The sequence below is a fragment of the Pezoporus wallicus genome, unplaced genomic scaffold, assembly GCF_028554395.1.
Source record: "Pezoporus wallicus isolate ANWC-B61680 ecotype Strahan unplaced genomic scaffold, APGP_CSIRO_Pwel_v1 contig_6936, whole genome shotgun sequence".
NCBI lineage: Eukaryota > Metazoa > Chordata > Aves > Psittaciformes > Psittacidae > Pezoporus > Pezoporus wallicus.
The window spans coordinates 458,811-473,418 of record NW_026642285.1 but is presented as its reverse complement, the minus strand read 5'-3'; the positions used below and the strand labels follow the sequence as shown (position 1 = coordinate 473,418).

The 14,608-nt window shown below is 44.0% G+C and overlaps 1 protein-coding gene across 1 annotated transcript in view; it reads left to right on the top strand.

Moving 5' to 3' along the window:
• The first annotated feature begins 6,393 nt into the window (after positions 1–6,393).
• The window catches only part of CLMN (calmin), a 79,485-nt gene continuing 71,270 nt past the window's right edge, over positions 6,394–14,608 (top strand). The window contains exon 1 of the mRNA XM_057428392.1: positions 6,394–6,529. Coding sequence (XP_057284375.1) covers positions 6,448–6,529 — 82 coding nt within the window. The 5' untranslated portion in view covers positions 6,394–6,447. The remainder of the gene's footprint in view (positions 6,530–14,608) is intronic.

Genomic DNA, 14,608 nt, shown 5'->3' with positions numbered 1-14,608 from the left:
CCTGGCATTATTCAGAGATCTGCTTGATGAAACTTATTTACAGCACATAGAGACCTTTTAGCAAGACCCATAGACTAGTTATTGCCATTGTGTGGCAACAGTTTCATGAATCAGTGTGGTTCATCAGTGTGTCTTATGTGGTGGACTTCTGGGCATCAAGGAAGGAGGAGGCAGATACAACAGAGTAAAAGAAGAGAAGCTGGTCAGCATCCCAAGTTTGCATGTGTGCTCAGCAGTACACTGAGGTAGGGACAACTGTCACCACACCTCTTCCTCTGCTAGCATATGAAAGGGACTAAGGGGAGGACTGGTTTAGTGAGGTTTCTCCTGTTTCTAAGTTGGTTTCTATTTTATTGACTATTTCACTCTTATAAATTAAGTCATTGCTTATTATCAAACTTTGGTTGGAGAAGTAGAACACACATCTTAGTGTACCTTCCGTTGCCTTTAAAGAAGTCATGAAAATCTTATTTCACAGTATCACAGTATGCTAGAGATTGGAAGGGACCTCGAAAGATCATCTAGTCCAATCCCCCTGCCGGAGCAGGAACACCTAGATAATATTACACAGGAATGCATCCAGGCGGGTTTTGAATGTCTCCAGGGAAGGAGACTCCACAACCTCCCTGGGCAGCCTGTTCCAGTGTTCCGTCACCCTCACTGAGAAGAAGTTTCTTCTCAAGTTTAAGTGGAACCTCTTGTGTTCCAGTTTGTACCCATTACCCCTTGTCCTATCATTGCTTGCCACTGAGTAGAGCCTGGCTCCATCCTCGTGACACTCCCCCTTTATATATTTATATACACTAAGAAGGTCACCCCTCAGTCTCCTCTTCTCCAAACTATAGAGACCCAGCTCCCTCAGTCTTTCCTCATAAGGGAGATGCTCCACTCCCTTAATCATCTTCGTTGCCCTGCGCTGGACTCTCTCCAGCAGGTCCCTGTCCTTCTTGAACTGAGGGGCCCAGAACTGGACACAATATTCCAGATGCGGTCTCACCAGGGCAGAGCAGAGGGGAAGGAGGACCTCTCTCGACCTACTAACCACCGCCCTTCTAATACACCCCAGGATGCCATTGGCCTTCTTAGCCACAAGGGCACAGTGTTGGTTCATGGTCATCCTGTTGTCCACTAGGACCCCCAGGTCCCTCTCCCCTACACTGCTCTCTAACAGGTCGTTCCCCAACCTATACTGGAACCTGGGGTTGTTTCTGCCCAGATGCAGGACTCTACACTTTCCCTTGTTATATTTCATCAAGTTATTCCCTGCCCAACTCTCCAGCTTGTCCAGGTCTCGCTGGATGGCAGCACAGCCTTCTGGCGTGTCAGCCACTCCTCCCAGCTTAGTGTCATCAGCAAACTTGCTGATAGTACACTCAATTCCCTCATCTAAATCGTTGATGAATAAATTAAATTTCATAGCTTATTTGAGGGTTTTTTGCACACGACCTCACTTTTTCCACTTAATCCTACTATTACACTCTCTCTCACTGCTTTTGCACCTTTTCCTGAGCGTCTCCTGTTTACTTGGTTGAATGAGACTGCCTTTTTCCTCCTGACTTTTCTGGTGCTTTGCTTTGAAAGTCTGTTTTACACAGTACCCCTCCCCTTGTTTACATGTGTGTGGGCAGACAAGCCAGACTGAGGGGTGGCTGCTGTCAGACAAGGTAACAGAAACAAAACCTTCACGTAGCTATTCATCTGGCACAGCTAATGAGTCTTTTCTCACGGCTGGCACTCCTTTGTGGTTCAGATATGGTCTAAACAAGGGAAATGAAGAGTTGATGAGACCTATGGTGGCATGATTATTGCCTTGAAATGAAGTCACCATTCAGGTCAGGCTGTATCTGTATCTGTAAAATATGAGTTAAATATGAACTTGGATCACTTTCCTGTGTTACAGACTTCAACTTTCCTCCCTTTCCTCATACAGTTATAGGGTAAGAAAGCCTTTGTTTTCAGTTGTCTTCCAGGAAGACTTGAGAAAATCTAAACAGATTAAAAATTGAGTGAGATTCACCTTCTCTGTAGCCCCTTCAATGAAGCACAAGAGCATGCAAAGACTCCAGGGCTATGCCAGTAGTGCAGGGGCAGGACTCAAATGCCCACCACCTAAATAGTGTTTACAGAAACACTGGTTTGGGTTGAAGATACACAATGTGCTCATATAGGCATACCTATTGCAAGACAGACAACATCTTTTTCTGCTTACCATTAGTCTGGAACTGATTTAAACAAAGACAGAAAATAATCCACTCCTGGAATGACTGTTCATATGGGAAACTCTGCTTATAAAGCCAAAGCAATTTAGCCACAGTGGCATAAATATATTCCTTAATTCCATTAATAGCTTCCTTTGTGTCAGACATCTTCCCTTGCCATTTTAAGCAGGAGCCACATGGTATTGTCCATCTGAACAGGCACAAAGTCTAGATATAGGAGTTGAGGGTTTTTTTGCTACTATCAGGCAATCTTTAAGTATACGTTTTCTTCTCAAAATGAGAATTCAGCTCATTAAATCACAGGTAAGATATGCAACGGACGGTAAACTGAAAGCTTTTTAATATCTTTATCCTACATACAATACTAAGGAAAGAGATGAAGGAGATGTAGAACAGTGGTAAGTTCCCCATGAACTTTCTACTAGACTCCCTCCTTCTCCTATGTGACCAAAATCTTTTCTTAATAAACCTGTTACTATAGTTCAGAGTCTCTGCCAAGTGTTTACAGTGTTGCTCTAAGTAACAAGTCTGACTGAGCCAAGGGACTTAATTAAATGTAACCTGTTTTTTTTTCAGTTACAGAACTGTCTTTAAACATGAAAAGGCAAGGGGACTTTAATAATAAAATCTGAAATCACTTTTTGCTTAAGGGAAGTTCTTTAGTCCTCACTGTATCAATCAGTTACTTCTTAGAAGGCATATAGTATTTTCACAGGTAGTTTCCCACAACCATTTACAGATTTTATGCCGAGTAACACAACCTTTGGAGTTCTGGCTTTATGTGAGAATCTCAGATTTCATACTTTCTTCTTGAGCTGATTCATAGACCACATGGTTGCAGGGAAGAATGTAAAAACATAAAGAAAAATGTTTTATAAAGGATGCCCCTTTTGATCTTACAATTTTTCTAGTGTCCTTACAGTTTCAGAGTCTTAGCTTTTCATTTGGGAGCACTTAGTCCTGCATATATTGCAATTTTTTTATGATCAGCTCAGAGATCTGCTAAATGCAAAGTTGTTTTGGGGAAGGTGCTGAAGACCTCTCTGGGAGTCTTGGATGGACAAATGCAGGTAATACGGCTGCTGCCTCCCTGGACAGCTCATGGACCAGTGTATTAAAGTAAGATGAGATCAGTGCAGCTTTTACTGATGTGTGGGGCAAGGAACTGGAGTGGCCAAACTTGCCAGGTAGGCCTGTACCCCTGACCAGGGCTGAGGTCTTGACTCCCTGGCACGAGAAGGGCAAGCTGCCCTGTTGCTCAGGCCTCCCATCTGTGCAGGAAGAGTGGGAGGTCCCAATCTGTGCTGCCTGCTCGGCCACACTAGCCAGGGCCATTCTGCCTTCAGAGGATGAGGCTGCACAGAGCAGATGCTTTTCCAGGTAAGAAAGTTTTAATGCCTTTCTCCTCTCCCTAATCAGAAGTTTTAACTTCCCTGTGCCAACACTGTTAATAATTTACAACATCTTAAACCCAACCTGACTCTGAGACCCAGACTGTGCAGGTCAAATACAGCTATACCTGGCAGGCCTGGAGATGTCAGAGGCACACTCTGCCACATGGCAGTGGAGCTGGGCAGCTCTAACACAGGGGCAGGGGCAGGGACAGGGTGAAGGCAGTAATTAGCCCCAGGAAAATATGAGAGAGCAGTGAATCACAGCTGTAATATCACACATCAGGTGGGGCTGGCAGCAGGGAGCTATTGGATTGCTTCCTCTGACCTTTGCTCCTTCTGCTGCGCCTCAGTGTCCACCTTCTCTATCAGCAATAGTGTGGCCAGCAGGACTAAGGAAGTGATCATCCCCCTGTACTCAGCACTGGTGTGGATGTACCTTGAACACTGTGTTTAGTTTTGGGCCCCTCACTACAAGAGAGACATTGAGATGCTGGAGCATTCAGAGAAGGGCAATGAAGCTGGTGAAGGATCTGGAGCACAATTCTCATGAAGAACGGCTGAGGTAACTGGGGTTGTTTAGCCTGGAGAAAAGGAGGCTCAGAGGAGATCTTACTGCTCTCTCTAACTACCTGAAAGGAGGTTGCAGCAAGGTGAGTGTTGGTCTCTTCTCCTAAGCAACAAGTGATAGAAGGAGAGGAAACAGCTTCAAGTAGCATCAGGGGAGGTTTAGTTTGCATATTAGGAAGTTTCTTCACTGAAAGGGTTATTGAACGTTGGAACAGGCTGCCCAGGGAAGTGCTTGAGTCACCATCCCTGGAGGTATTTAAAAGACGTGTAGATGTAGCACTTAGGGACATAAATTAGTGGTGGACTTGGCACTGTTGGGTTTACAGTTGGACTTGATGATCTTAAAGGTCTTTTCCAACCTAAACAGTTCTGTGACTCTGCTGCTGAAGTTTGCAGTCTGTTCCAATTCTCTTTGTTCGTTCACTTTCATCTCATACCAACTCCCGTTCTCCAGCTGACATACGGACCATAGTAAGCAGCCACTGGCAGGTCTCAGGAGCAGGAGCAGGACACTGCAGACTGGAACAGGCTATGTAGAGACCTCATGCACCCTGGGTGCTGGAGGATGCCCACGTATGTTGGGATAAAGCCTCAGCTGTCCCCATCCAGCACTGGCAGCATCAGAGTGGACTAGGGACCTCCAGCCACCCCTTGTGGACAGTATTTCACTGATGCTGAGAAGTCTTTCACGTGTTTTTCCCACAGCCACACCAGCTCAGTTTCCACTTTCACCTCTAAACACAGTACTGATGCATTCATCCCACTTGGGTAACAGGTCCTCCCAGTGCAAAATAAAGTCAAAGCGCAGCACTGTGATTTGTGCCAACGCTGCCTGAGTTTAGACGTTTCTCTTCCTTTTCACAAGCTTCTGCTTCTGCTCTTTGCATTCAGGTTTATAAACTCTCCAGCATGGTATTCTTAGATTTATATGATGTCCTTACCTTTGTGCAAAACTTTTGAGCTTTGATATGTAAACAGCTTGAAGACACACCCGCCACCCCAGCTCTTGGTGATCAAATTTTAGGATAGTTGACTGGTACTTGTTATAGTGCTGACATATTTGTTCACCTATGAGATGCTTTATGGATGATTCCATTTGATTCTAAGATGTAACAGAGATTCACCAATGTGGGCTGTGGGAAAGAGTTCCTGAGCTGGGTGAAACAACTAGTTGTGTGTTTACTTGGGATAACATAAACATTCCCAACTTGAAAGAGCCCCAGTTTCTAGATCCCAATTTGTTTATAGGTAACTTTGTAGATCTTGGCTTGTGTGTTTTGCTAGTCTAACTAATGATGCCACACTAGTCCGACTGGATTGTGTCAAAATTTGCTGTTTACATTATACAGTCTTCATGGTTTGAAAAGAAAATAGGCACAAAAGTACAAATAGTGGTACACTGTAATGAAATGCCTTGCATGTAATGAAAACGCTTATGCTGTTCACCAAGTTTGTAGAGCATAGATATTAGTAATACTGAAGGGCCTTGATAACAACCACTGTCCAATTTTGATGACAAACTGTGTAAATGAAGGTATTCAATATGAAAATTCACCATAAAGGAAATGTGACAGCCTAAACCTACTAGCAAGAGCAGGCTAAGTGAATATGCAAACAGCACATTATCCCTTTTAATGAATAGTAGTGCTTATTTAATCTCCACGAGGAAAACCCCTTTGCCGTTCGGACTTTCTTTTTCATTTCTGCCGTGGACTCATGACATTTCTTCCGAGGATGACACTTCTCCCGTTACAGGCGCGGCAAGGGAAAGCGGGCAGGACCCGGGTACTGTTCGCAGTCCCCCTGCTGCTTCAGCAAGAAAAACATATTTATCCAGAGTGCCAACAGGCCGTGTCAGGGAGAGACGAGGCGAGAGGCCGGCGGTCGTGGGGGGCTACAGCAAGGCCGGGCCCGGACACGCCTGCGCCCGGGTGGGGGGTCGGCCGGGGCGGAAGGCTCTGCTGGTGGAGGCGGCGCGGGAACCTCGCCAACGCTGGCTGGGAGGGCAAAAGGGCTTGTCGGTGCGCAGCTACCCATGGTGGGAGGTACGGCCAGACCCGCTCCGCCCCGCCCCAGCTCTTCTCCGCCCCGCCCCAGCTCTTCTCCGCCCCGCCCCAGCTCTTCTCCGCCCCCGGCCGCCGGGAGGAACGCGGGCAGGAGGGGAGTGCCTCGGGCCGGGGCGGGGACGCCCCCCCCTCCCCGCCGTCGGTGCCGGTGCTGCTGCTGCTGGCTCCCGCCGCCCCGCTTCAGCCCGGCCTCGCGTCCCCATGGCCGGGCAGGAGTGGGACTGGTTCCAGCGCGAGGAGCTCATCGGGCACATCAGCGACATCCGAGTGCAGAACCTCCAAGGTAAACCGACAAACCCTCCTTCCCCCCCGCTCTCCTTCTTCTCCATCTCCCCGGCCTCCCTCCCCCGTCTCCCCCCGTGCCCTGCCGCGGGCTCCCGGCTCCCCGGCGTGGGCGGTGCGGGGCTGGAGGAGGAGAACGGCGGGGCCAAAGTTTCCCCCGTGCGCGGCGCCTGGCCCGCACAGCCCGCGGAGACCCCCGCGGTGGGGCGAGCGGCACCGGGACCTGCCGGAGGGACGGGGCGCGGGGACTCCGCGGGCTCTGGGGATGCGGCGAGGTACAGCACGTGGCCCCACCCCGGGGCCACCCACCGCCGCCTGCTGAGGGCTGTCGGGGGGTGTAGGCTGCCCTCACCTCGCTCCCTCTTGGGGAGACCGCGCTGGCTGAGGGGTGCGGAGCGAATCGAGCGGTGCGGGGGATCACCCTCCCTCTACCCGTTCTTTCTCCTGAAGCCTGGCAGAGGCGCTCGGGAGCAGGGGGCAGAGCCCACTTCGCCCGGGAGATGTGGAGGCACTCGGCCGCAGTAAAGATGCGGGTCTTGGTCCGTATCGGCGCAGTCTGAAGGGAAGCCGACGGCTATCTGCGTACTTAATTTAATGTACCTCCCGTAAGCTACTGTTGAATAAACATGGGCAGAGTTTATGGATAAATCATCTATGAGATGCTTCCCTATTGTGCCATGGGCTGTGGTAGTGGAAAGGATGCAAACACCTAGCTTTGAACGTAGTTCGGTATCAGTGTGGTAGTTCTTCCAAAGTTATGTTTGCCCCTCAGGAGCTGACTCTTCGTGATTGGCAAGACAGCAAAAATCGATGAAAGAAGAAACAGCAGCAGTTGTTTATGAGAGAATGATTGCTTTAATGTAACATACCAATCTCAATCAACAGTTCACACTATACTGCAATGTATCTTCGTGTTCCATAAAATAATAGAGTTGAATTACAGGTCATTATCTCTTCCTGTTTATGCATAATGATATTAAGGCACTGTCTACTGGCAGAGGCAGTGCAGTTGCTGGAAATTAGTTTTGGTTTGGCTTGATTATAGCAGATGTATAATTTATCGGAAAAGAGACTCCAATTAGCCATTCTGTCATCTCTGATGTTGTATCAATGCTGTAACTGCTGGTGTGTGCGCTCCACAGTATTTTGACCTGTATCACCATAACCACTGAAATTCAGATTTTGAGGGCTGCAGATTCCAGGTTGAACTCCCCTTAGGTTTTGTCAGTCTCTCATTACGGTGTAATTCTACATTTCTGACTGCTGGCTCTGTCTTTTTTGGTTCTCTGTGGTAGCATGGATGGTCTCTGTTTTCTTGGTGCTCCAAGCTGTACCAGTTAAACCTGGTTTAATCCTTAATTCATGGGCACTTTTTGAGAAGGAATAGAGAAGAAATCTGTTCTTAAAAAAAGTAGTATGGTTTTGGCTTTGACTCAGCCATTTGTGTAAGAAGGAGTTAAATTTGTTTCCCTTTCTGGAGCTTAAAATGTATTTGTACAGATGCACACAGCCTCATCTAAAATTCCTATAGTTCTGTAGGAGAATGTCATCCCACAGGGCAAATTCCTTTGAATAACATGTTCATGAAAAAAATGCTCCTGTTCCCCTCTTACTATATGAGAGAGAGAGTTTAGTTGTCACCTTGCACTACTAAATAGCGTTTAAAGAGTTTTATGCCCCATGTGGGCTCTTATAAGGGAGAAAAGGTGTTCTGGGATGCTGCTCCAAAGCAAATGATAATATCTGTCACTTACAGTGTACATGATTTGTAACACATTATCTTCTAGAGATGAAAAACATTTTACAGATGGTGAGTCTGATAACTCGAAGAGTGTGATTTTTGTTCCTCAGGAGCTCAGTGGCAAAGCACGGTGCTTCTCCTCAGGATACTTTCTTGCAAAATGGCAGCATATGCTCTATGCTCATACGTAGTAATTAAACTTCTCCTGCTTTATAATTCAAAATTCATTCTCTCAAAACAATGAGATCTGAATCACTGCTAGTATCATAGCTTATCAACTGTAGAGTGAATAACAGGTTTGATGTGCTAGAAAGTCACGATTCTAGGATGAAAAACTAGCTGAGGATCATGCAGAGGTTCCAGCAGCACTATTAGAGCTGTTGCAGGGCTCTGCTGCTCAGGGTCACACAAGACCTTGGGTAGGGATGGTCCCTGTCAGCTGCAGTGTCTCCTGCTCCTTCAGTGCTCTCTGTAAAGGCCAGCTGTGTTTAGGGTATGGTTTGTCTTATTCCAGAACACTCCCTTGCAATGGGACATTTTTCATATGTGAATGTGGTTCCTGGTCTCTGGGATCCCCATGATGCAAATATAGACCCAGGAGGGAGTATATTGTAAGGAGAGGACAGGAGGCAGCAGTTAAATATTTGTGGGTATGAGTAATGCATGGAAACACTGGCATGTATTTGTGCAGAGATGGAGACTTCTGCTGATACTCGGAACCAGTCAAATATAAGGTCTTTCAGGTGTGGAAAGCAGAGTCATTACATTTATGCTGCATCTGAGCCATCCTGCCCAGCAGCTGATGGAAGAGCCCAGGGAGATAAATCCAACTGGTAATGACCATAAGAAACTGTACCAGTAGCACCTGAGCAGCCTAGCTGGTATGAAAGTTTCTGCAGGCATCATGCAGCCATCTGCTGCAGCAGTTTTCCATGCCCTTTCCGCCTTCTTTTTTAAAAGCTAAAATTATTCATTTCTCTTAAAAAATTCTTCATTATGCCTTAGCTAAGCTGTAAAGCACTGATGGTGTAAAATACTATTTGAAGATGGCATATGCTCTTTCAGTCTGTTGCATATTCCCTCTCTCGTTTGGTAGTTCCACATCCAGGAAGGATCCAGGATTCCGGTTACTGGGAAGTATCTGCTCTCATGAGAATGTTTTTGCAGTGGTATGCTCCCACCAAATTGAGATGTTCTATATACATGTGCTTGGTGTAGAAGTAGCTTGAGGAACTGTATATTCTGTCATGTAAACAATGAGAGAAGTTGTGGCATGTGTGGTTTTTTCAGCTTTTTCACAGGGAGACTAGAACTGACAGCCAGGGGTGAAATTTGACAAATGGACTAGACTTAGGGGGAAGAAAAAGGGATGGTTTAAAAAATGGAATTACATCTTGAAATTTAGGCATAGGCATATGATGATGGGGCTTTTATTTTCCCTTTCCATCAAGGTCTAAGATTTTTCCACTTCATTTTTCCAATGGAGGAAGTGAATAGTTCAGAGCTGTTGCAGGTAAGTGATGCTAAAAGCCAGGCACACTGCTTCAGTTCTTGACAGAGGTAATTTCAGAGAGCAGAACAAAAAGTGACAATCTGATGGAGGAGAGGGGAGTGTAAAGAGGGAATAAACATCAACTATGGTCATGCACAGACAAAGTTGCTCATTCCAGGTCTGTTCGGTTTCTAAATGCATTTAATAAACTGATATTCTTGTGCTCTTTTCTTTTCTGCTTGTATATTCTCCATAGTGAATTTCTCCACATACTGAAAGAAAAAAATGGAAAGCCTCTGCCCAATGTAGGAGCACATCATCAAGCACTGGAATGCTCAATAATTAATTTCCTGTCAGGAGATGGATTTTTTTCTTTCATTACAACACCAGTGGGAACATTTTGTTACAACGCAAAAATATTTTAAAACCTTCCCTACTGGAAGCTTGATTTAGGATTGTCAAAAATACACTCCCTTATGTGATGGATTGTGCTTACTAGGAAGAGGCAACATCCTCAGCAGGAGTCATTCTCTTTCAGATATTTTGGTCCTGTGCTTTGCAATAGTCTGAATGTATGTTTATAGTACATATCTTTCCTTGCTTTCCTGGGAAAGAAATATGTGGAGATGAATACTTGTGCAATCAGATGTTTTGTCCATCTCTGGCAAACAAGTGCTGTTATCACCATTTAAAAGTAATTATGGTTTGAATGTTCATTTTGTATATTACAGTAGAATATATGGGCTGGGTGTGTAGAACTCTACTATCCTTCTGTCAGAGGACTAGACAAAGAGCCAGAAGTCCTGCTCCTTGTCATTTTGCTACTCAGAGTTTGATCCAGAAACCACAGAAATACATCGATGTTTATTCCTTGATTTCAGTAGGTTTAAATACTTTCCTGAGCCTCAGGCTTCCTCTGATGAGGGTTGCGTGGCCTTCAGGCATATTTGGAGGGCTGCATGGGAATATATTGTGTTGTTGGAAATAACAACTCCCAGAAAAAGTGACAGGCTGGAAGAAATAAATTGACCAGTACCAGCCCCACTGGTTCCCCATCCTTGCCTAAGTTTGTATGTTTGGTTGAATCAGTTAAAATCTCTCAGCACTCTCTGATTTTGCCTGTCTTCTTGTTTGGATCATTAAGATCTAGATTTTATAAGCTTTGGACAGCAGTAACTATACTTGTCACCGATAACTCAAAGGAAGCTGAGGTTTGTGTCAGGTCCCAAAGCCTTTGTCTTAAGAGGTAATACATATGCTTAACTCATGAAAGTTAACTCTGGCTGTGAAAGTATCTAGGTATCTTTACTTTGGGGGCTTAGGCATCTCTGATGGGCAACCAAATGCAGGTGCTATAGTCAGTCTTGTTTTTCTCTGTATTTTTGTTCATTTATGTATGAAGCATAATTCTTAAGACTTTTGTACTTAACTCCAGAGTAGTATTTTTCTTTAAATTACAAGATCCACAGAATTCAGTTGTTTGCTATAGTCTGACATGACTTTCAAACACCTGGAAATTATACAAATAGAAGGACACCTTTGTTAATGTATCTGTTTCTTCTGACAAAAGTAAGGTGCTGTAACTGTTCATTACTTTAACTCCTCCATAACTTGTTGCCATATTCAGCAGGATTTCGTTCTGCCTGTAGATGTGTTCATTTCAGTGGAGCTCTTTGTAGATTAGGGTGATATTTGGAAAGATTAAATTGCCTGGAGAACCTTAGACAAACCCCTGTAGAACCACTGAGTGATCCTATTCAATATAAAAGCGGAGATAAATAGGCCTGAAAGTTGCAAATGCAATCCGCCAAATAAAGATTCAAATCTGCGTATAAAGAGCCAAACATATTGCTGGAAACCTAAATCTTGTGGTGGGGATGGTCTTTGTGAGTGCACTCTCATACCTGACAGTGTTTGTCAGGAATGGAAGGAAGACTCACCTGCTCCTAAAATAGGAAAACCTGGCAGTGAAATAAAGAAGTAGTGAGAGGTAAGGCAAAGTACAGATTGCATGCTTCAGCATGCAATTGTAATAAGGTCAATGGCTAATTTCTCTGACAAGTTAGAAGTCTGGGCTCTCTGTCCCATTGCATGGGTGATATTACACTAAATTCAAATCATCCCTGGTAGCGCTGCAGTCAAGTGAACTCTTACACCCATGTATTAACTCTTCGTTGTATGAGAGACTGTGTTTGGCATCCAAGCATGGACCTGAATTGAGGCATGGGGTTGGTCTACTGCCAGTTGCCAACATCACCTTCTCTGTCTTTCCTTGGTGAGCTGTTGCTCAAGCACTGACCAGCCTCAGTGTTTGGATAGCTGGTGACATCTCAGACCGTACTACTTGCCTGAGGTTGGATGGCATTAGTTTAAAAATGAATTTCAAAACACTGTGCTAAAACTAGCACCGATTTAAAAATATGATATACTTATCATAGTTTCTTCTGCTTGCTTTTTGTTTTTTTCCAGCTTGGACAGAAATTTAAACCATTTTATTTCTCCAAAAGACAATTTCAAGGTTATGTCACTTAAATCCTGAAGTATGCATAACATTTACTTTGAAAATACTACAAAGGGATGACTTGATTTCCTTTCTCCACTTTAAAGACATTTCTGTTGGACTAGAAGAAGCAACCTTGGATATTTTTGCTTGTCAGTGTTCATTTAAACATTATTTGTTTATGTCCTGTGATGTTTAAACTCACTGTTGTTACAGGATAATTGTTCAGGTCATATGTCTAAAGGGAAAGAGTGAAATATTACCTGTCTTGCCATCTAGAAGGAAGATTCTTAAAATTATGTACTCAGGAGATGAAATTACCAGATAAGCAGTCATATTTGTGTCACTGCTGGGGTGGTGAAGGGCTTCACAGCACCTTTTAAGAAATAAGTGTATTTTTCTACATGTCTCTTTACCTGCTATTCTATTTTTATATCTGCACACTAGTTAAATATGGGGACTGTAGGTGGAGGATTGCAGGATGAATTTTACTTCATTATAATTGCTGCGTATTTCTGTGCAAACATCTGAGCTCTGTTTTAGCTGTAGTTTGAGGCTTTATAGCCGTGAACACAAGCTTAAGTTGGCATCTTCTAAGAAGGCTCGTAGTAGCAACAGCCTGGATATCTAGAGAGAGAATGCCTGTGAATATGTTAAGTTCCAGAGAGGATTTTTTTCTTTTTTTTTTTCTTTTTTTTTTTTTACAAAATTAGAAATCCAACTTGATCTGAAAAGGTGTTATCAAAACCACTTAAAACACAAGTCAAATATCTATGCCCATTACTTAATTTGATGGCATCATTCAAGAAATATGTGTTGAAACAGTGTAATACTTTGAGGGATTCTATTAATTATTTTCCACTATTCCAGATGTGTATTAAAACATATTTTATGCTGAAGCATCTTAAAAGTTACTCTTACTGGTGGGTTTATGGCTTTTTTGGACAACTGGACTTCTCAGTTTTCCTTTTAACTTTTGAGTTGGGTTAGAGACTTGTAGTTGGTTGTGAAATGAGTTTCAAGTGTCTAATTAACCACCATCACAGTGGTTGTCACGGCGCTCCTTTTCTTATACTGGCACCCCAGGGTGGGTGCTCCATGTTTTAGCCAGATTTACATGGAAGCTCGCATTTAGGGGCTGCACCTGAGGAACAGCTCTCCCAGGTGGCTGTTCACTGGCTCAGCAGTTGCAGTCTCCAGGTTAACAAAGAGCCCTTAGAAGAAAATATTTTTATGTTGCACCAGGAAGAAGATAGGGGAGAAAATTAACTTCAAATAAACCTCAAATTGCCTACATGCATCTCCCACCACCACCGCCCAGTTTACAGTTGCTGTCAACGATAACGTGGCAGGTCTTACTGTTTTGGATCTGTTCCTTAGGATAATTCACTTGTTACCACTTCTGAAATCTGTGAAAGGCCTCAGATATGCTCTAATCATGCAATTGTCTCCTAGCTCTCCAGTGGTTATGGTAAGCTACATTTTTATTCTTCCAGCTGTTTTTCCTGTGTTTTCTTCAAGAAACCCAAATAACAGTTCAGTAACCACCTCAGTGGTCAGGCAGCCATGTGCTATTCATATGCTTTTGGAGTCATATCACAGCCTGAACTGTTTGTTTCACAGGACTCCAGCTGAAGCTCTGAATTACAACCAAAGCACCTGGGACTGGTTATGTGCATGGGTTGTCTTTCTGTTGTGTGCTGATGGTCAGACAGTACTTTGCCATTTTGGTTTAGTCTTTGCAAAGAACCCCCTAATGCATACCAGTAGGTGTTTTGCAGTCAGTGTAGTTCACATCTAAGAGGTGGTTATGCTTCTCGTGGCTCAGTGAAAAATGGGAAGGGCAAGAGAATCCTGGCATTAAGACGAATGAAAGCAATGCCAACGAAGATAACTTCATTAAAAACTGATCCTTTATATGACTGCATCTGGACACGTATGTGATTAAAACTGTCTGGTTCTTACTGATGAGCATGATAAACATGAACTGCAGTTATAACTTAATAAAGATATAGTATTTATAAATAACATAGTATGAAATGTCCACTTCAGACTTATTGTCTGTGATATGTGTAAGGAAAGAAACATAAATCTGTCTGGACTGTTTATTCAGGGAGAGCAACAAAGCAAACAGAAGTACTCAAATAGGGAAGAGAGAAAATCATCAGAAACCTAATGATGGTGCAGGAGGGACTGCGGCCAGACCTTCATGTGATACTTAAAATTGGTTAATCATAAAAAATCCTGCCCAGATTAGAAGACGAGCTTTCAAACAAAATTCGAACTGATTTTCCCATTTTGACAAGGGACTCAGTAGTCCTATTTCTGGTACAAATCCTGATCAATT